The sequence below is a fragment of the Cuculus canorus genome, chromosome 16 (genome assembly GCF_017976375.1).
Source record: "Cuculus canorus isolate bCucCan1 chromosome 16, bCucCan1.pri, whole genome shotgun sequence".
NCBI classification, from domain to species: domain Eukaryota; kingdom Metazoa; phylum Chordata; class Aves; order Cuculiformes; family Cuculidae; genus Cuculus; species Cuculus canorus.
In genome coordinates, this window is record NC_071416.1 from 1274406 (window position 1) to 1296873 (window position 22468).

Sequence of the window (22468 nt, forward strand, 5' to 3'; positions counted from 1 at the left end):
CCCTTTGCTAAGCTAGAAACCCAAGCAGCAGATGGTGTGTGCTGCTAACGGCGTCACACCAACACAGGTCTACCTGGACCAGACAGCGTCCTCTACCTCAAGCCTGGGATCCCACTCAACACCAAGTTCACCATTGGTATTGCAAACAAAGGCCTGTTAACACTTTGGCAGTTGGAATATTGTTAATTTACAGATAGGGGTTGGGATTTTGTTTTAATTTTTAAAGGAAATGTCATGATGACAAGAGTCTACTCTTAATTTTTTGTCTTTAAATTCATTGATTAACCCACTGTTATCTTACAAATTTTGATGACGTAAGTAGCAAATAAGCACAAATCTTTATGCATCTTCCCATGAGCCATTTTTGTCCTAAATAAGCTATCCAGCAATATATTGTCGTTGGAAAAAAACACTACATGCACAATGCATACAAATCAAACACTAGATCTGTAAAATAAGCTTTAAGTAAAAAAAACATGGTTAGTGCAAAGTCCTGAAACTCATGGCATGATCACAGACTAAAGTACAGAAAAGATGGGACTGATTCAGGCAGATTAATTTGCTTTTGCCAACAATCCTCCCCATTCAAAAACACACACAAAGAAAAATTACTTGTCTTTTTCAAGTAAAAGTGCAAAAGCTACAAGAGACAATGAGAATGGATTCACAAATAAAATATGGGGTTATGGAAAAAGAAAAGCATGACCGCAATCAAGGAAAAGCTACTGGTTCCTACTTACAAGATTTATAAGAAAGAAGAATTTGGATAAAAGATGCTGCAAGATAATAGAAATAAAATGGAAACAAATCAAAGGACAGCAGTAGTTATAAAATACTTTTAAGATGGTGAAACCGTAATATAAGTTAAGAAGCTTTTAGCTTTTTTAAAAAATAGATTAAAAGCTTTATGATACAGCAAGCTCATTAAACACACAGGAAATCGGCATTCGGGTCCAAAATTATGGGTTTGAAAGTACCATGCAAAACAATGAACAAAAAGTTACAGAATACTAAGGATGTTCAGAGCTCTTCATACCCTTGCACATCAGTTCCTCAGAGGGCTGTGTTAACCCTTCCCAGCTCGAGGACATTTCCCTACGCTGTGCTGTATACAGAGCGTCCTAAGGCTCCTGGGACTCGGGAATCAGTTTGGAGGGAAGGTTACTTACCTGCAGAGCCTCCTCCCAGCAATGCTCCTGCTTCCAAGCCATGGGTTCTGGATTGCATTACAGCTCCCCTAGTCCCTAACCCAAACCGTTAGAAAACCTTAGCAGCAGCCCACAGACCTGGGCACACCTCCCCTGGCCACCAGCTCAATCCACAATCTCACAGAGCAGAAAAACAGGCAGAACACTACCAGAAATACCAACATCTCAAAACCAGTCTCCAGAGGAAGAAGAGAGGAAAGGCTCCAGCAGCCAGGTCCCAGAAGAGCATGTCACCACCTCCTCAGAGCTGCTTCTTAGCTGTGCAGTGTCAGATAAAGAGCTGTGACCAAGCCCCTCAGCAAGACCCTAGATGTCCCTAATCAGGGCTTCTTACAGTTTGTAGTTTGTGCTAGACCCCCAGAAGCATTCTTTGGGATATTAATGACAATCGGGTGATCCCAAGATTCCCCACTGCCAGCAACCTGCCCAGGTAAGACTCTTCCAGCTGCTGTAACACAGAGCTGGCTGGCTCGTGACAGACTTCTTCAGGTACAAGGACTAAGAATGAGCCCAGATTAGAAGATTCAGTTGCTGATACGCACACACAAGATATTCACAACTTTTCCCAGTTCTCACAAGCTGCTGAAGACAGCAACCAGCAGCAGCACACACCAAACAGCCAAGCTCATCTGAAACACATCCCGCCAGCAAAATCATACTCAGCACAGGTATGCAGAGCCAGCACATTCAGGGTAAACTTGACAGAGGCTCTGCAGTGCGCTTCTTATGAAGGCCTTTTCTCCAGCACCAGTCACTGGGACCATCTATGCCACACCAACAGCTAAATACACACCATGCAGCCATCTCCAAAACCTGCACCAGCAGGACCCAGCGCCTTTCAAGCCAACTCTGTGTTTCCGAACAGACCATTTTTCCTCTCTCACCACAATACAGAGCAATGTTCATAGCTGCCTGCTATAAAGTTATAGAGCTTCGCCACTAAGATCAGATGCAGAAACTGAACCCCAACAGAGGGCACTCGAGGCACAAAAGCATTTCACCAATGACAGCAAGATCCCTGTTTTGCTTCAGAATCCAAACGACGACACAAGCCCATCTTGAAGGATGGGGCTCAAAGAGCAAACAGGAAGGCTGCTTTCCAGGTGGTGCACTCCACTCACACTCAGACATACACAGATGACCTCCAGCTAATCTCGTGGGAAGGAACAACACTCTCTTCTCAAAGAGAGACAGACAAACTAACAGCCACCACAAGCATCAAACACCTATGAGTACCCTGAACCATACAAGGGGTGGTACAACAAAAAGTTCACCAATGAAGACAACAAAATTGAATGGCAGTGGGGCAGCAGCTATACTGACAGAGCCAGAGAAGAGCCAAAGTCGGATGGGACCCTCTGGAGACTATGTAGTCAAGCCCCCAGCCCCACCAAAGCAGGGTCAAGCAGAGCAAGTTCAGCTACCCTTCCACCCATCTAGGTATTTTTCACCTCAGAACCTACAAAAAGCTGCACGTTTTTTCCACCAGTTATTTTTCTTGACTTCGCTCCTGCAGGTTAAAGAGTTCAAGAAGAAAGCTATGTGAGGCTTCAGGACAAGGAGGAAAGCAAGGGTAGGCAGGTACTCATTCACATTGACCTTGATCAACTGCTCTTTACTTCCTAATACTCATCAAAAAATATCTCTTGTTGTAAGATGGGAGGAAGAGGATGTGCCAGTCCGTGTGAATCAGCAGGGTTTGTTTAAAAGACTTGAACTAAATCCTGAACTAGAACCTGACGCCACAGCCCATCCCCAGGGTGACTTGTTACGCACTCAGATTTAGCTTATGAATACCTCTTTAAAACCGTGCCATATAGTTTCGCACTGAGAACGTATCACATGACCAAAGAGGAATCAGAAACGCACACTAGAAAATGCAGTGTTCCACGAAGGTGTTGCAGGGCACGGATCTCTGCAGGACCAAGGAGCAATCCATATCGTGAGATTTCACCTCTTTCCTTCTCAAAGTGGGCCTCATTTACAGTCAGGAATGAAACAGAGAAATCATATTGGAGAGCTAGAGAAGAGAAATCCTTAACCCCATGGCACTGAAGCAAACGGAACATTAGAAGGGTTAAGAGCAGTTGAGATCTTATACAGCTGCAGTCCCAGACCCAAAAGAAAAGCAGTATGTGTGCACCTGTGGAAGATAACGTTGAACAGCAAAGCTGGTTAAGTGCAGACCCTTCCCAATTGTAAAATATTTGAAGTATCCACAAAAATAATAGTGCTCCCTGAAGGCAACACAAAAATGATCAACAGCAGTGGCAAATAGGGCAAGAATGTAAACGCTGGTTACAAAGGCATTACTGTACCAGGCTACAGAGGATGGCAGAAGGACAGTGACATACAGCTAACTGTCCCTTCTCTGCTGCCGTCTCTTCAAGACACATCTGCGTTGGGTAATGTGAGCAGAGGCAGACAGATGGGGACAACACACAGAGCTGATCATTACTGATGGGCCTCACTTGTGTGATGGAGTGGGACCACAGTGCACAAACCCCCTGCCACCTCAGTCCAGCACAGCACCTCCTGCCTTATGCTGTTCCAGGAGGAAAAAGACCTCACCTGGAGGCACCAAGCTTCACAGACTGGAATCCCAGAACACAAGCTTTCCAGTTTAGTCTTAAACCTGATTTAAGACACTGATGCTTCAAGCCAACGAGGAACTGGAGGAGCCTAGCCCTTTACAAGGCTCAATACATTCTCCAACCTAAAGCAGATGCTGAGCCAAAGGATTTATCCAAAAGGATAGATCATGCAATAGGACTTCGGTGTATCTCCACTGAGTTCCAGCAGTATGGGTCCATCCACAGTTCGCTCTCCCTCCGACAGCCTCCCATGACGTCGCTGTGACCAGTACTTTATGCAGCAGTAACAACACTCATGAGCCAAAAAAAACTCAACTGGACTGAATTCCCCAAGTTAATTCTGTCTTCCAAATAGCTAGAAAAGCAGGACACAACACAGCCAGTTTTCTGGGTCTCCGCCAACATAATTCTCTCAGAAGCACTGCTGCCAGTGAGCGGCACAATGTGCAGCATGGGAAGACTGGTCTCACTACAGACAGCTCAGAAGAGCATGGAGAAGGAATAGAATCAAGCGCTTTCTAAACAGTTGTTTCTAGTTTTCAGGAAACTAAGAAGCCTCACTGCAAGGCCTGCAAGATGACAATTCTGACTGCAGCTGGTGACTGAAGACATGGGATATATGAACAGAAAGCCCTGGAAGCCCTTCAAGAAGCCAACCATTTTGATTTGGGGTGACTTCTGCTAGGATCACAACAGCTGATGCTGTTGCATAAGCAGCATCTCGGCTGACACCCTTTTCAGGATAAGCACTTCACTAATTGCTCAGGATACAGGCTATGCTAATTAAAATGATGCAATCAACCCCAAAAGAATTAAATACAGAAATACATGAGCTGCATACGCTACAAACACGCCCTCAAATTAAACCTTACTCCTTGCTAAGCTCAGCGGTTTCTCCAATAACATGCCATGGGCCTCTTATGGAGGGACCTGAGCCTTCTCCACAGAAACCCTCAACTGAACACTTTCAAAATCCACGTGCTGCAAACCTAAAAACACTTTGAACAGATTCCACATACTAAACCCATCACCTCCAGACAGGGATTTGTGACTCGACAAACCAGGAAGATTATCAGTTACACTGCTGCTGTCAGGTCCCATCAGAAACTCAAGAGGCTCCATCAAACCTCTTCCTCCTGTTTTCCTTTCTTAGGCCCGTGAGCTCTTGACAGATTGTGCTCTTGGAAGAATTCAGCCAACATCCAAAACGCTACGTGCAGAACAGGAAAAAACCACAAGGAGTGGCAAAGTTTATTCTTCTCTGACCATTATCATCAAAAGGAAGAAAAGAGCTAAAGAGCCTCTGTGAGCAGAGCACTAAGTCAGCCATCAGGTCTCAAAACACCCAACTGCTAATGCTGAGCGCAGCACAGCAGACAAGTCACATCCAGCAGCTGAGGACTGATGACAACCATGGTATTGAGCCCAACACGGAAACACACAGCAACCCTCACTGAAAGACAGCAGTTTCATTTGCTATTTTAAAGACTTCTCTTTTCAGAATGCTCTCCAAAAACAAAGCCGAGTACTATTTCATGCAGTACTTGGAGCGATATCTGAAAATTTTCCAAACATTAAAGAGTCTCTGTAAAAACTTACTGTTCCCTAGATACCCAAGCAGATTTCAAATGAGGAAATGGACTCTTAGCACATTATACCCTTCACTTAATAAAGTCTTCCCCACTACCACCACCGGGACTGCCATGCTTGTTAGAGCAAAGGAGCTTTTCATAGTAAAAAAGGATTTTTTTAAATTTCCAAGCCTCTGGCCACCTGCTCAGCTAACAGCAGGTGCTGGCTCAGCTGGGAGGGGTTAACCACAACACTGCACTGCAGGTCTTTTTTATTGGATTATGCATATGTTAATCTTGCAGGTAGGAAATGCCAATAAAATAAGGAAAAAAGCATACGTCTATTTCTCAGTAATATTTACCAGTCATGCTGCTGTCTCTGTTTATTCCATTATGAAGTTTACAGTGAACAAATGCTGCATCAAATAGCCATGATCCAAAGAGGTTCAAGATGCTGTTAACCTTTGGCCTGCGAGGAGCTGGTAGTGGCCGTGGCTCAGAACTTGTCTGGTTTGGGCTAGAGAGCGGAGAAGTAGATGAGGGTTGGTGCTGCACCTTTGAAGGATGTGCAGTAGTTACCTATTTGAACAGAAGAACAGATCAGCTCCTGGAAGCAGGAAAATTACTTCCTGTAATAAAGGAAATTATCAAAAGGGTCAGGTGCCGAGATCTAGAAGATGAAATCTTACAGTGCTGGTCTTCATTGTTGCTTTATTCACTGTCACTGCCCGATGCCGGCGGTTGTGGGGTGGAGTGGTGTTGGTGGCCGTGGTCTGGGGCATGCTCAGCCTGTTCACCGGCGTGGGTGGTGCACTGTCAGACCGGGGCCGTGAAATACCTGCAAATCAAGAACAAAGCAAGCTTTCAGCAAGAACTCCGCAGGCTCACACACAGCATCCCAGCTAGTGAGCACCTGGGCTTTCTGTACAGACAAATCTTTCCCCTGTCCCCAAATTAGCAGGAAGAAAAGCATCTCTCCCCTTCAACTATTTATCAGAAATAAAGGCATAAGCAAAAGAAAATCCTGCTTACATTAGATAAGTAAATGATTAAAAAAAAAGCAAAAAACCTTAACAACATGGGAAACTGCAAACAGGAGGACCAAGTCCAGAGGGAGGCAGAGAGGAAAGGGTGAGGTTCATTTCTGAAATCCAAACAGCTCACTCCCACCAAAATCCAGATGTCTCTCACCTTTGCCTTTCTTTCACAACCACACTTCCCACACCTCGTTCTAAGACATCTCTAAGATGTCAGAATCTTCAAAGCTATCTCAGCTCAGTGAATTAAGATGAAACCCATCCATCATGCAGTTTTCTGTCGGTCTTGTGAACTGAACCAGGTTGCTGAACAGCCAAATAGTAAGAACAAGAGATGCAACAGGGAAGCAGAACAAGTAAAGTATTTCTGGCAGCAGCAGGACGGTAGGTCACTCTTTACCCAGCTGCAGGAGAACACTTGTAGCATATAAAGCTACTCTTCCCAGTTGCCGAATTGGAGGCAACTGTCCTCTGCAAAACCCAAAGTAACAAACCCCAGTTGTTCTCCTTTTAATAAGCATAATTAACCTCACACTCCATTTGAAAAATCAAGCGGGGAATTGCAGTGTGGAGATTTAACGCTGATTTTTTTGACGCAAGAACTTTTCATAGCACCTTACAGAATGGCTCCCGCTAAACCATCAGTGTGACACTGCACACAGGGGGCACAGCACACCCTGTGAGATGTCCTGGTTTGGCACACTCTTTTGGAAACAAGGATGCAGTATTTTGCCAAACGTACATCATGTAGGTACATATGAGGGAGGGGAAATAAAACCCATGTTCTTTGGCCCTTGGGGTAGAAGGCAATGAGATTGCCCTTCTGCCTTAGCTGAAGGAGTCCACACTGCAGCTCCCATCTGCCTGAGCACTCTCACATCCACACAGTTGGAATTTAATGTCACTAAGAGCTCTCCTGTGCTGATGGCATTACGGTCTGCAGTCTATCTTCGCGCTCCAGGTGGGCAACCATCACCCTAGGTGTTTCATCTTGCTATAGAAGACCTTCAGAACTCTAAAGTCTCCAATTCAGCACCCAAAAGTTCAAGCAGACAGCAAAGCTCCTGGCATGCTCACAGGAGAGGCTGGGCTGCCAGGGCGCACAGCAGCGCTCCACAGCCAGGCAGCGTGGAAGACCTCAACCCCACACACCACCACCTCACACTGCATCCCAGCAAGAAGTTGTTTACGTGGTCTCAGGCAGCCAAGGCCAGAACACAGAAAGCACCACACCACAACTAGTGGGTCAATGGAACTTTCTACAAGAGCTCTCCCTGCAGAGATGTGAGCACATCCACCGCAGGATGTCCTCTCACCACTCTCACATTTCAAACTGTTTTCTCCACCAAAAATTAATTACCAACCACACTTTCACAAAAACCTTGGATACAGCATGGTTTTCCTCAATACAAAGCTTATATAAACCATTTTACCTCAGCTTACCCGGTGACAAAGGCCACTGCTGAGGAAGCCACACCAATGCACAGCTGGACTATTTTTACTTATTTTTTTTTTTTACAACTATTGTTTCAGTGCAGATTGCCAAACCCTCTTGTCATAGGCAGGAAGATGGGGTTTGACAGAGTAACACAAGAAGGTTTCTGTAAGGTTTGACAGAGTAACACAAGGTTTCTGTAAGGCCAGGCCACAAATTGCCCGTATGAAATCCTCCTTTAACAGATAATGATATTACTTGACAGACTGCTGAATAATTTAAATCTCACACCTAGTAAAAAGCAATCACTAAAATTCCTTAAAATTAGTGGCAAGACATCTGGAAGAATCCTAGACACAACAGGTTTCAAGGTTCAGTATTACAGCTGAATTAAAAAAATCACCATTTGCTCTTTTACTACACTTCATAGCTTCTTAAACAAAGCTATTACTACAAAAGGTAAATGGACAGTGGCAAAAGCTTCTGTGCAATGGGGAATAAAGTACTGATAAACTATTTCCTTGCAATATTGTTGCAGAAACACAGAATGTATCTCTAGCAAAAAGGATAATTCAATGAGAATGGAGGATCTTTAGATGCTTTGTTTAAAAGGACTGAACCATTGAGGTTTTTCCAAAGAAACACCACGCCAAAAGCCAACAGCATAACTCCACAACCAATCTTTTTTCTGGACACTCTTTACATATTTCCTCAACTCTCCCACAGCCTCTCGTCAGCTCACACTTCTGGCAGATGACAGCATTTGTTTACATATATCTGAGCAAAAAAAAGCAGGAGTTGGGCAGCTCTTCAGAGCTTACAACAGCACATAGGCTCTGAAGAATTTTTAACAAGCCTGAAGCATACCAAGAACAATGCTTTAGATTTCGGGTCCTATTAGTGTTACCTACAGCTTACCAGCCAGTGCTTACAACTACTTTATTTTTCAGTCAAATCCGAGCTGCTAAGGTACCAGAAGACATTAAAAACACAGCTTTCTCAGCAGTACCAGCCACACGTTAATCACAAACCAAGCAAGGTTGGCACTTGCAGTAAAAAGATCCAAAGACAACAGTCAAAATTCAGTGTCTCATCAGAACGGGCATTGCACCTGGCTGCTGCCATGTTTATAAGTGGTCAGAGCTCACAACATGCTAAAATCATAACACCTGCATTGCTGGTAGACAAGAACAGAAAGTAGCCCCATTTGGGAAAGAGGTGGCCGGTTTGATTTTAGACTTCAGATATAGCCTTAGTTATTTGTTTTGCACTTGAAACTAAGGCCACCTACAACTTTGTGTGTTCAGTTATCATTGTGTATACGCGTGATCCATTCAAAGTGATCCGAGTCCCCTTCCTTATCAACTGCAGGACATACTTGCAAATGATAAATTGTTATTTAAGGAGGAGACAGGTTTGAAGACAATAAAATAATCACTCAGCTACTAGTCCTAGCTATCCAGAGGTAAGAGAAAAGCATTACCTAGGAATGCATCCACTAAACAGCTGATCCCGCGCATGGCACGAAAGAATATCTGAGGCAGATGTTTAAGGCAGGGGTACTGATTCAGCTCTTGCGTCATCCCACTCACATTCAGAAACTGCTCCTGAAATTTGGGGGTAGAGCTAATAATGGCTGGGTTACTCAAATCCACAGGATTACTGCACACAAAAAGAGAAAAATACACCTTAGTAAGTTCAAGAACAGCTGTTAAATTTTTAAAATCACTTAAAGATGCAATAGTTTAAGGCATTTAAATAACACCACCACAAACCAGTATCCAACATCAATGTATTTTTAGCTGTTACCCCACCACGGGATCTCAATTTTCACTTCCTAGGTTGGCAGGACTCAATTGTCTTCATCTCAAACATTACCCAAATACACCAAACAATTTTATTACGATCCAGTGAATCAGAGTACACACTGGATAAAATAATCCCCCCGTCACAGTAACGTTAATTACTTATCAGATCTTTTGAACTCTGTTTAAGAGGTCCTCACATGGTTAAAATCATTCTTTACTGTCACAAATGAATAAAAAGAACAGTTTTTTCAGTTAGCCAGGAATTAAGATTTCAAACAGCCTAACATCTACCTAGCTTTAATTAGTAAATAATGGTTTATATGGGAAGTTGAATATTTTGGCTATTGAGAACATTAATGCCATGCCATTCCCAAGGATCTTTAAACCCAAGCATAATGCTTGGCTTTGCTGTGTTTTTAAGGAACAGCAACATGGATGTAAAAATTAATTGCATAGCTTTCTCACAAAAACAGAGATACACCCATCTTAAAAATAATCTTTTGTAGCTAAATTTAACACCCTGGAGAATAAATGGAAGCAGCGTACATCTCTTGGAGCTATTGTTCTGCTTTTCCTGTTTGCTATCTCAGAGAATCCGAATTGTATTGAAATCTTGTTTTTCAGACCCTCTAAAATGCCACATAGCTAAATCTTTTAATTTAAATGAACCAGCTTAAATTCTGAAAGAGTCCAACAGTTGGAAGTTGAACAAATCCCTCGCAATCCTGCCCCAGCCACTGCAAGGCACTGGTACAACAAGTCTTCAGGCCCTTATTGAGGAGTGCAGTCTTAGCCACCTCTGGAGAAATAATTGATTTGTCATGCAGACTGATAGGAAAGATGCAAGAGTAGGAACAACGGAAAGCTGCAATTACAATACCTCAGCATATGTAAAAAGCGAAACCAAGTTTGTGCAACGCACTCATTATCCATTTCTGGAGGAATCAGACCAGCATCTTCATCAGGAATTTTAAACGGAGGGAATGAAGGTCCATATGTAAAGCGCAGCAATCTAGAAAGCAAGGCAGACAGCTCTGTCATCCAGGCAGTAATCCTCAAAAGTTTAATCATGCATTTGAGCCTCAAAGGAATCGGCAGCCCACAGGTCAGCAACAACACAGCATTCCAAGTTTTCCTAGAGATCCCCATTTTATACAACCATTTGGTCCTCCTAAAGCTCAGAAGGGTATACGCCTTGGAGCCTGCCCAAAGGTCCAGCCCAACCAAAGACCTGTATGGCATGACATCCCATGGCTGCTCTCCCTCCTGTCTGCACAAGTAGGGAGAGGGGGAAAAGGAAAACAACAGAATTTAAGCCCTTATCCTCAAAGCTCTTTAGCTGGAGTCCAAATCACATTAGGGCGTAGGTCTAAATGCCAAGTTCATGATGACTTACAATGTACACCCCTGAGCAACACTCAGTGCCATCCTGCAGGCAGCATGAGATCTGCAACCTGCAGAGCAGCCAGCTCTCCAAAAAAGATTCACTGCCTTCCACAGAAGCTGGGAGGTGCAGAGCAGTAAAGAGCAAACGCATAGAGGGCTCCACAGCAGGGAAGAATCCTGAGGACCACTGCTTAGATGACCCTTCTCTAAGCAGGCTGTAACACCTGAGTAGCCACCAAAAAGCTTCACTGAGCCACCATGTCTGATTTGACCCCTGCTTCATCCCTAGCTTTGCAACTTACACAGCAATTTCCCTGCTCAACAACGTCTTGGTGTTCTCTAAAAAGATTGAAAAGACCCGAGTTACAACTTCTCAACATCCCAGCATTCCCAGAAATCAGTTTTGTCTTTCCCTAAGCTAAACTCACTTTTAGAATCATTTCCTGCTTCAGTTACCACACCCTTATTTCCAAGCTTAGAGTTGCTTGTAACAGACAAGAAATGTCATCATTGCCCACTTAAACCCATGTAGTTTTATGCAGATAAAGTCATTACAACTAGGAGAAAGGGGAGAAGAGCAGAAGTCTACACTGACTCCTAAACCAAGAGCTAAAGGGGCTGAATTACCACCAGGTGCTTCCCTAGCCCCAGACACTGCAGTAACTTGCAGCCAACTACAGTGAAGCACACTCAAAGCACATTTGGAATCACAGTCTGCCACCGTAACAAGCCTGGACAAAAGGCAAATCAGCTTTAGGGACACAAGGCCTTCTTCAGGTCCAAACCAGAAATACACAGCTGGCTTCAGGGCAGCAGCTGCATGCCAACACCCTGACACCCACCTACATTTCCTGCCACAGCGGCACCACACCAGAACCAGTTGTCGCTGCGGAATTCCTAGCTCTGACAAACCTGGAGGAGCCTGGGCACACCTCACACACACCACAGTACGGCAGCAGACTGCCCTCCTTCACCACTCGTCCCCTAGAAGCTGTGAGAAATCAGGTTTTCAAGGAACACAGCCAAATCGTAACTGAGACTGGGGACATTTTCAAGAACGACTGGAAACAGAAATAGATTGGAATGCACACATCCAAGATAGTTAAAATAGACATAAATTGCTCTAGGTAGATAAAAGTAGCATCTATGGGGATTGCCCAAGTCAACCATATCCTGGGGCCAACAGTGTCTGGGTTGCATAAAAAGATGCGTGGCTAACAGGGAGAGGATTTTGCTCCTCTGCTCCACTTTCGTCAGATCCCACCTGGAGTCCTGTGTCCAGTTCTGGAATGCCCAACATAAGAAGGATAACGGACCTGTTGGAATGGGTCCAGAGGAGTCTACGAAGATGATCTGAGGGCTGGAGCCCCTCTGCTATGAGGACAGGCTGAAAGAGTTGAGGTTGTTCGGCCTGGAGAAGAGAAGGCTGTGGGGAGACCTTAGAGCAGCTTCCAGTACTGAAAGGGGCTCCAGGAAAGCTGGGGAGGGGCTCTTGATCAGGGAGTGCAGGGACAGGACGAGGGGGAATGGCTTTAAATTGGAGAGGGCAGATTTAGACTAGACATTAGGAAGAAATTCTTCAAAATGAGGGTGAGGAGGCCCTGGCCCAGGTTGCCCAGAGCAGTCATTGCTGCTCCATCCCTGGAGGTGTCCCTGCCCATGGCAGGGGGGTTGGAACTGGATGATCTTTAAGGTCCCTTCCAAACCAAACCATTCTATGATTCTATGAAGTCAACTCCTGGTTTCGCTCTGCTATCAAATCCCAGCCATGGTACCGGTTGGCACCGCACATGTGCACACACTGGCCAATACAATTTCCATACAGCTTTAAGGTGAGATGTTTACTCTCAGACTATTGCTAACAACCCAGTCCAGAAAACTGTTTACTAAACCAATACTGTTTGAAGCTGGAACTTCACTGAAGTATTAGAAGTTCAGCTTAAGATACCACTGAACTTGGCCTCAGAGTTCAGCTTTCTGTGTGTTAGGAGTAAAGCAGCCCTATCACACAGCAGACAAAGCCCTTACAGAACACCTGCAGATCACAGCGCATCAACAGAGCCGAAGCTGTTCACCAACAGCAGGAGATGCAGTCCGGGCACAGAGCACACCACCAACATGGGCTGGGAGACAGCTGTTCTTTTCAGACCAGTGAATCATAACATTTTCTGTTATGCAATGTTACATCTAATAAGCTATAAATAGCTAAAGAAATAGTGTGGGAACTACGCTGAACTTGTATTGCAGCTTTATTTCCCACCGGTTTAACAAGTAGCTGGAAAAAATCTCTCCACATTTGGAATTTTGACAGGTAATTTTAAAAGTGTCTCAGACTCAAAGCATACTATTGCATTTCTCAGAGTGCAGCAATTTTTGTGCATCTTTAGTTTCACAGGAATTATAGAATTGTTTGGTTGGAAAAGACCTTTGAGATAGAGTCCAACCGTACCTGTCCACTACTAAACCAGATCCCTGAGCACCTAATCTGCCTGTCTTTTAAACATCCCCAGGGATGGGGACTCTACCACCTTCCTGGGCAGCTGTTCCAGGGCCAAAGAACCCTTTTGGGTTTCACACTACAAAGACCCCAGTAACTAAGGGTGCTGTGACTGTTCCCATTATTCAGGGCCTTCCACCACAGCCTGCCCTCTCCTGCAGGTCCTCACTGTTCCATGTCCAGCGCCTGCCTCCGGCCCCCACTGCACCCACACCAGCATGGCACAAGCACTGGGCAGCTCTGGCACAGCTCCCGCTCCGTAGGGCAGGAGTTGCCTCAAGCACAGCAGCGTGCACTAGTAACAAGCGCCTCATAATTGTGGTGGTTACTGCCATTAAACACACAGACCATAATGCTACACTAATAGTCATGTCTTGTTCTGCATGGGACACAAAGAGTTACAGTGAGGGAGACTAACACACACACACTGTGAGGTGCTAAATACCTAAGAGATCACAATTTAACAGAGATGATCCAATTCGGATCTTTGCATGCAGAACAGACACATGCACCAACAGGAAAAGCCCAGGAGAACCGGCAAGATCCCTCACATGGTCGTGCTCCTTCACTTTTGGATTACTGCACACTCCATAAAGAAGCAACTCCACAGAAAGACAAGTATAACCACACCCCTCCCCATAAACGTGTGCTAATTCCCATGGGATTTCTCCTACCTGGAAGTGAGGGCACAGATGACCTTGCTCCACTGCTCCACCACTGCAGGGTGATGTCGCCAGTTGGCCACCATCTCTTTGGCAGTTTTCCAGTACGGTGGTGTTGGAAAGCACCGCGTACAAGCTAGTAACCACACCTCAAACAGCACACCAATTAATTTTTCAGCCAGGTTCTCAGCAATGCCACCTTTCAAGAGAAACAAAGCATGCCTTTAGTGAGTATTCAATTGACAGATCTTTGAATACGTCCCCAAGCAGATTTCAGTTTAAATGCGTAAAGATTAAGTTCATTTTTTTCCATCATTTTTCACTGAAGAGTAATTCCTGATTGCTTAATTGCTTCCAATTAACCTTTTTACAGGCCAAAGATAAAGCCCAGCCACACGTGTGTCACTATGGGACACTGGGGGGACACTGGAATTCCTTGATTGTAGGCAGTCTTCTCGTGCACTCTGTCTATACTGATGTCTTTTTTTATGAATCAGTATAAACTGAATGTGATTTCCCAGCTGCCGCGCCAAACAGCGGGACATGCAGCGCTTTCAGCAAGACAAACAGGGAACAACTGTGTCTGAAACTGTTTACCATGAACTATTCCTGTACAGACTCATGGCTGTGCAAAAGCACTTCTAGGAAAAGTCAGCTCCAAACCATTCAGTCTTTCCCGACAAGGCTTTATCTCAGAGCAGCACAGCAGAATTAGGTGTGAGGTGTTATGCTCTGGTGGCTACTAAGAGCAGTTAACAGGTTCGCTCTCATTCCCTTGGCAGCTCTACATCAAGCAGAGCCCAAAGTTTTTACAGTAATTGAACTAAATGGAAGTTGAACATGAACCTTGCACAGTTGGAGCTGCTAGAAGAGTGTCATTGATCTGGAGAAGAAATAACAACAAAACCTCCCAGGTTTCTCTTGCCATAATTGTCGATTCACGAGCCAGTTTCTGGACAGCTTTCAAAACCTGCAAGCACAATCTAATCTGACTCGATCCTGGGTCCGGCCTGCAAGAGAAGAAAACAATGCGTCTCCAAACAAGAACTATAAAGCGATGCATACAATAATCTGAACTTCGAACTATTACAAGAGGAAACATCAATATTATTGAACAAAAGCCAAGCACACAAGCCAAGGTGCTTCTCTGCACCCTGACACTGCCTTAATGAGTACCGCATTAAAGATGTACTGCAACCTTCTCCTCTACATGACAGAGAACTCATCATCAGAGAATAATCACAACCCAGGAGCAAGCACAAACTATTGCCCCAAAGGAACCTCTCTTAGGCCAAACAATGAGAATGCAGTTGAGACATCACTAGTTGTTACATACATAACTTAGAAAGTAAGTGGCAAATGAGGAGAAAAAATTGTTGGCAAACTAATTTAAATTCTTCCTAGTTGTCTTCTTGCTTCCAAATGTAGATCCAACTCTTATCCCTAATTTCATGGATTTAGGAAAAATAAAATCTAGAGGGAGGTCATTAAACAAGAAACTCAGACTAAAAGAAGAGGGGATGATTAAGGAAGAAAGGGAATAAGTTGATATTATCATGGTTAGTGCCGTAATAACAACCAGTCCCACACTGCCAGTGCTGAGTCACTCAACACGAAGTGCTGCAGAAGCAGCAAAGCAGCATACTCTTTTCCCATCAGTTGGCTCAGACAAGGCAGGACAGGTACAAAACACCGGATTTCTACCAAATGCTTGACTTGCGGGTTCTACCACATGGACTGTTATGTGGTAAGCATCTCAAGTACACGCTGATCCAACTACACAGACATCTGCTCTCCTTAGAGAATAGCAGTTTGCATCAAGATCACTTATTGACAGACACGCACCAAAAATAATATTAACACTCATCTTGATAGAAGAAAAGTTGGAGTGGAAACAAGATCCCAAGGAGACAAGACAATATCTAATACAAAACTGCAAACGAATACCGACAATCCAGGTCCTCAGCTTGATGCTGGTGCTGGATCCTCACAGGCAATCTCTGCAGAACAACAAAGCTTGGGACAAGCAAGCTCTGTCCTGGTTATAGCATCATTATAGCAAGCTCCTGGGAAGAGAGCTCATATATTCTCTTTCTGTGCTTCCACAATAAGAGTGTGTTGCACCAAAACTTCACCTGACAGCATAACTACAACTACTGCTTAGGTAACCTGCACAGCTTCCTGAATACCATAGGGCTGTGGGAGATGGAAAGCCTGGCAGTGCCTGGGGACTGAATACACCAAGACAAGAAGTGTCCATTCCATCAGGGTGTAGAGAAGACCAGTGCTGGAGGGCAGGGTGCCATCACCCTCTCTCTAGCCAGCCCAGCAGACAGACAAAAGGGACTTGACTCACCCATCTTTCACTGTCCTTATCTTGCAGTACCACAAGTATTTCAAGGCCTGTCTGTGCAATCATTTGAGTGAGCCAAGCACTCCGACTAGAACAATTTACACGCTTGCTTTGTATGTGGTACACACATGCTGCTGAGATGCTGTTTAAGTAGCACTGCTTCACTTCCAGCTGCTTTCACACCTTAGCTGTACATTCTCCTCGGGGTCCAAAACCTCACCACGACCCCAGGCCACCACTTTTATGGTGGCCAAACCAACAGCTACATCATTTCCAGGAAACCAGGATGAGGGCAGAAACGATTTTAATCACAACCATCCACAAGACACAGGCTTATAATAAAGGCTTAGTGTTTTCAATGCAGGAACAGGAGGTTTTTCCAGGATAGTCCAGTGCAGAGGTACCAGAGCTCCTGAGTAAGCATTCCACAGGAGCCCAGCAGCACCAGTAACCTGCATCAGGGGAAATTAGAAATTATTCTCCTCTTCCCCTCCACAGGCACATAAGATGATGAACATTTGCTTTCACTCAAGCAAGGTGTGCACGACTCAGTTCTGCATTTGTTTTCCATAACAGAATGCCTTCCTACTGCTGGAAGGAATTCTGAACATAGCTCCCTGCAGGACAAAAATGGAACTTTAAGCTCTTTTTCTTGAAAACAGAGTAGGGACTTGAACATTAAGCATTGACAGAAGCCATGAAATGGTGTTTCAGACATATCTCAGAGGCTTTTGAAATAAAAACAATACAACAGTTCCATTGGGGAGGGGGGCGTTTAAAATAACAATTTTCCAGCCCTCCCTTTCTCTGGAAGTTCATTATTTCATTCAACAGCCATCACATACAGTCCACCACTCTGTACTGAGCTCCATCAATGAAATTGGGAGAGAAGGGTGGAATGGCAGCTTGTGCCAACGGCATGCAAGGAACAGGAGCACTGACTTGCCAGTGCTTACAGAAGCACTGACTTTCCCCTGCTGGGAAATAGTCAAGGGATCATACCAAGAACTACTGAACGGACTGGTGAAGAATTGCTTCTCCACAGCCCCAAGGGAATCAAGGTTCCCAATCAGCAGACTCTATTCTGCATATCTCAAAGCTTAGAGACATACTTCTGCAGAAATCTAATCCAGAAGCAGATTAGACTGTCCTCAGATTTGTACCACTGCCTTTACTAAGGAGAATTAAAATTCCTTTTTCACCATAAGTTAAGAGCAATGACAATGAAGGTCAGGTGCAGACTTTGAAGCAATCTACAAATAGCAATGAACTCCTCATCTGAATTTGTACAAGCCCTTTATTAACAAAGCTTTCAGGTAAAGTTCAGTGCTCTAAGCACAGCAGAACACTTTTAAGACTGCTTGCACTGATGCATTACTAATATTGTTAAAAGCAGATGATCTGGTACTTACAGGCAGACTATACACTGATCTGAAGTAATTTCAGGTCATATTTAAGTACTGTTTTGCAGGACACCAACCTTCTCTTACTTATCCAACATGCGTGTTCAACAGCAGCAGGTAAATGAGTCACAAACTACGAAGTATGATGCTTAAGCACTCTGAGAACATAAATTTCTCCGAAACCTAGAAGCACAGGACGTCTCGTGTAACACCAGGCTGTCAGATAAGAAGTATTCCCCCACAGGGTTCTTCCGAAACTACCAGCGAAAGATGGTCAGCATAGTTATGCCCATTAAACAGGCAGCAAGGTGCAGGCACAAAGCAGCTGCTTACCACGAGATCGTCCAGCACATCAGAAATGGGATCAAGTCTCAAGTAAACAAAGCATGGGACTGCAATGATGTGCCTTCATTATCTCAGTTTTACACCACACCAAGCACGTGGTCACACAGCGATGATATTTATCCTTTTCCCCCGCCCTCCAGTCATCTAGGGATGGGTCTTGAAGTTCTTAGAACAGCAAGCATTCAAGCCTATCCACGATCTGTAACTCTAACTGCCTAAATACAACAGCAAAAACTCCATTTGCTACTGAAATTACAGAACACCTTCCCTCTAACTTTGCAACAACAGCAGTCTTATCAACATCAACAGCCTCCCTGGCTCACCAGGCCTCTTTGACAGCTCACTACACCTTCAGGCTCCTGAGCATCCCAAGTGTCCCAGCCCTAACACTCACCTTGGTACAAAGAGATTTTGGAGATGTTTGAGAATGCTTTGAACATAAAGGTTTGGTTCCTTAATAACGGGTAAAGGAATGGAGTCCTTAGGTAGCACAAGAGCCATGATCCAATCTGTATACACGTCCACACAGTATTTCACAGTATCGCCATCCAGAGGGAGGGTCAGGCCATAACAAACCACCTCCATAGTCCATTTTACCTGACCAAACAAAGTAATTAGCAAATAAACATTGGTTCTATCTCAACAAAATAACAGTAGTTGCGTGGTACGGGCAATTCTATTTAACATACACTGCAATGCCAAATCGTTAATTTGTATATCTTGACATTGGGAAGATTACAAATAAATGCAAACCACTAAATCCTGAATCTCTTCAGTCTAGCCTGTAGGGAGAGCTCTTTAAAAAAAACACAAGAGCTGTTGTAATGGAAGATTTTCCAATTCTAGGAAATACTTGTACTAGCCAAAGACTTCTATAGAAGGTCATATACTGTTGCTCCAACAATGAAGGTAATTAGTAAAGTTTTAGGTGTTGCCGCTAATTTCTTTGGTTGATGCAGGGTAGGGCTTTCTGACTGAACTTCCTGGTACAGTTGCTGAGCTAAACGCTACTAGGTCATGAAATACACTGCTATAGAAGCCTGATGTAGATTACTAACTCCAAAACACAGCACTCTTCATAAAATTTGGACTACTAAGAGAAAATTATAAAAGGGGCTACAGAAAATCATTAAGCTGGCACTCTAACATGAAGGAAACTGTGACCTTTAAGAAAATGCACTTACTTCTTTGTCTGTTTTCAGTAAGCTCTCACTTCCAACTGATGATGTAATTAAAGCTTGTCCTAGAGGACGCACCACTGCATTTGCCACTTCTCTTCCCACGTTTTCTGGATAGCTGTGCAGTACACTGGTATTCCCCTGATCATTCTGAATGACAAGGTGCAAGGATCTCCACTCCGAGTACATAGTGCCTCTATGCTGCAACCCAAACAACACCTGGGGGAGAGGGAGAACAGAGACAGGGTTAGAAATGTCTGTGACACCAGTTACCCCAACTGAGGATGTTTGCCACCATATGGACCCATGTAAATTCAAGACGCACATGTCCGTGTCAGACATTTGAACACCTGAAAGAGATTCTAACAGCTGTTTTAAAATCTCATTGTGTTTTTCTAGAAAACCTCTTGCAAAAAGTTTTGGCTAGGGACCAACAGCCCATCCAAGACACTTAAACTGACATCACCTCACACACCTTCTGCTTGCGCCATCCTTGCAGAAGATGCTCTTGCTTACGTGCCATCTTTGGTTCAACAGAGAATAGTTCTACAAGTATTTTGTTCATATAAACAAAAATATAATAAAAAAATATGTTCAAATAAACCAAAATAAATAGCTCAAATTCACACCTTGTTCCCTTCTTCTGCTTAACAGTAGCTAAAAAATAAAGGAAACTTTCAGGAAAATCTTATTCATCTCAGAAGACAAAAAATTCAGCCTCTTTGTACATCCATGAAGTTTTCCTCCTAAAACATATGCTACTCAAAAGTGGTAGTTGAAAAACACGACTGATGATGAAAAGCGCATTTTTCCCGAAGGGGTGTCCGGACAAATTGAGCCTTGGTGGATCCCAAGGTAAACCCAGTATCACTGTATAGTTGCATTATAACATCTCATCCGGGCAGCAAACCCAAGGCATCAGAGTATGCCCTAATACCTTCCAAATCCTTGTGAAGTCAATACACACGCAATCACCCTCTAATCAAATTTGTCCCAAAGATTCAGGACAGAAAATTCACTAGAAAATTACTAGATGAGAAACAGAATTGTCCTTTCAATAGCACTCCCGGCACAACTGCAGGTTTGTGTTTTCCCCTCACTGGAGGGAGCCGACAGTGAACTGACTCGGTTTGTGCAGTGGTGGAGGGTTTCTTTGGGACAGGAGGTTGGCATTGTTGTGAAACCACAACCAGGAGAGGCAGACTAGAAGTAGCAGAGGTTATGCTATGCTTCCACAGTCCCTCTCAGATAGCACTTGTCCAGCAGCACGGCAGGGTATGCCCATCTGCCCCAGCAGCAAGGGGTCACGCTGCACCACTGCTCACACACAACCTCTCCTGCTGCACACACCCCTCCCCGAGAGCCTGACCAGGGCAAGCTGCCACGGCCAGCAGGAAGGCCGGCACAGCAAGGGCAGCACTTCGTCACGGGACTGGCGGTACACTCCCCGGGCAGCTCAAGGAGACCAGCCGTGCACTGCCAGTTTAACCTACAGACCAAAACATTCAGAAAGCTAAGCCAGCACAAAAGTGTGTCTGCTAAGACAATTGTTAGCTGGATCGAGATCTGCTCTAACTCCAGTGAGATGATCACCTATGCCAACATAAAGGAGCTGTGAAGACACAGGGCTGGCCAGGAGGGTGGAAGAGCACTCAGCCCTTCTGGCAGCCGCAAGCTCACAGCAACACTAAAGCTGCTGCTTACACAGGACTTGGGACATCAGAATTGGGACTGCACTCTCCCTCCTCTCCCACCAACAGTTACCAGTTACTTCTTTTATCAGTTATCTGAGCCAGCTGCCCATGTGAACAACGCAAGGAAAACAGGGCTGGCACAGGAGAAAGGCAAGGAGTGCTCAACAGCCACAGCCCCGATCAGTTCAAGCTGCCATGAATGGCACCCCAAGGGTCGTCTGCCAACTACGCTTTGCTGGCACAGTTTGGAAGCTAGTTAGTTGTACATGGAATGTTTTGAATGCCTCCCAGAAGAAGAAGACAGGCATGGAAATACATCTTCCTAGGGATAAGCCACCATTTATACAGGTCTGCCTGTTTAGCTTTTTCACTGTGTTTATTTACAGCCAAAATCTATGTAAAAAGCCTGGTGATTCCCTTCAAGGGAGGAGGGAACGTGAGGCAGCAACATCTTGGTTTTCCAAACTATATCCTTCCTGGTTTGCGGCAGCGATCACATGCCCTGATCTGATAACAAATTAATCAGAGTAGCCACGGCCTGCAGGAAGCATATCCTCTGCATCCTTTAGGCATTCTCTGCTCTGGGGTCCGAGCCAGGCAGGGGGAATAAGTGTGGCACTGCAGGCAAAACCCTCAAGCTTAGAGGAAAACAGCAATTCCAAGACTAGCTCTGGGGACACAGAGAAGTCAGAAAAACAAAAACAGTAAAAAAAAAAAACAGAAGACATAAAACCCTAAAGTTAATGACTCACAATCCTTCATGATAGCTGCTGTCACTGCTTACCTTCTTACATAGGTTTGTCTACCACTACTTTTGTTTTCACATACCACATCCACATCCTCCTCCCCTCTCTGCCCCACCTGAACACCACCTTAGTCTCCAACTCCTGTGTGGAGTGGAAGGAAAGACAGAAGCAAAACTACATCCCCTTGGCAGCATTTTCCTGTCCATTCTTGGGCCCAGAGCACAGCCCTTGCTCCCAGGACAGCTTGCCCCTTCCCCTGTCCCAGCTCTGTTGCTCCCCACCACGGACAAGGGCATGTTTTGTCCCTCCCATTCCACACAGAAGTTCAGCACAGAAGCACAAAACACCACTGGAGGAGCGTTAGTTTATATAAGCTGATTTCAATTGATAAAGCAGCACATAGTTTCCATTGCCACACTCCAGCTGAAGGACCAGCAGCTCACAGCAGAACTTCCCAGCACACCAACAACTGTGAGCACGTTCACTGCTGCGGGTGCCCTTGTACCACAATGGAAGCACTGCACACTACAACCAAACAGTAAGCAGCACCT

General features: G+C 44.7%; 1 protein-coding gene across 4 annotated transcripts in view; it reads right to left on the reverse strand.

Annotated features, from left to right (window-relative positions):
- Positions 1 to 22468, reverse strand: part of RALGAPB (Ral GTPase activating protein non-catalytic subunit beta) — a 65913-nt gene that overhangs the window by 39716 nt on the left and 3729 nt on the right. For 2 of the 4 annotated variants that reach the window (XM_054081373.1, XM_054081372.1), the window contains exons 2-10: positions 19484 to 19696; positions 18694 to 18896; positions 15045 to 15208; positions 14211 to 14397; positions 10534 to 10665; positions 9329 to 9507; positions 6063 to 6211; positions 5736 to 5952; positions 741 to 776 (exon numbers count right to left, since the gene is read on the reverse strand). In XM_054081373.1, the coding sequence (XP_053937348.1) occupies positions 741 to 776; positions 5736 to 5952; positions 6063 to 6211; positions 9329 to 9507; positions 10534 to 10665; positions 14211 to 14397; positions 15045 to 15208; positions 18694 to 18896; positions 19484 to 19666 (1450 nt within the window). In that variant the 5' untranslated portion in view covers positions 19667 to 19696. The remainder of the gene's footprint in view (positions 1 to 740; positions 777 to 5735; positions 5953 to 6062; positions 6212 to 9328; positions 9508 to 10533; positions 10666 to 14210; positions 14398 to 15044; positions 15209 to 18693; positions 18897 to 19483; positions 19697 to 22468) is intronic. The other 2 variants (XM_054081375.1, XM_054081374.1) reach the window with 1 other exon arrangement.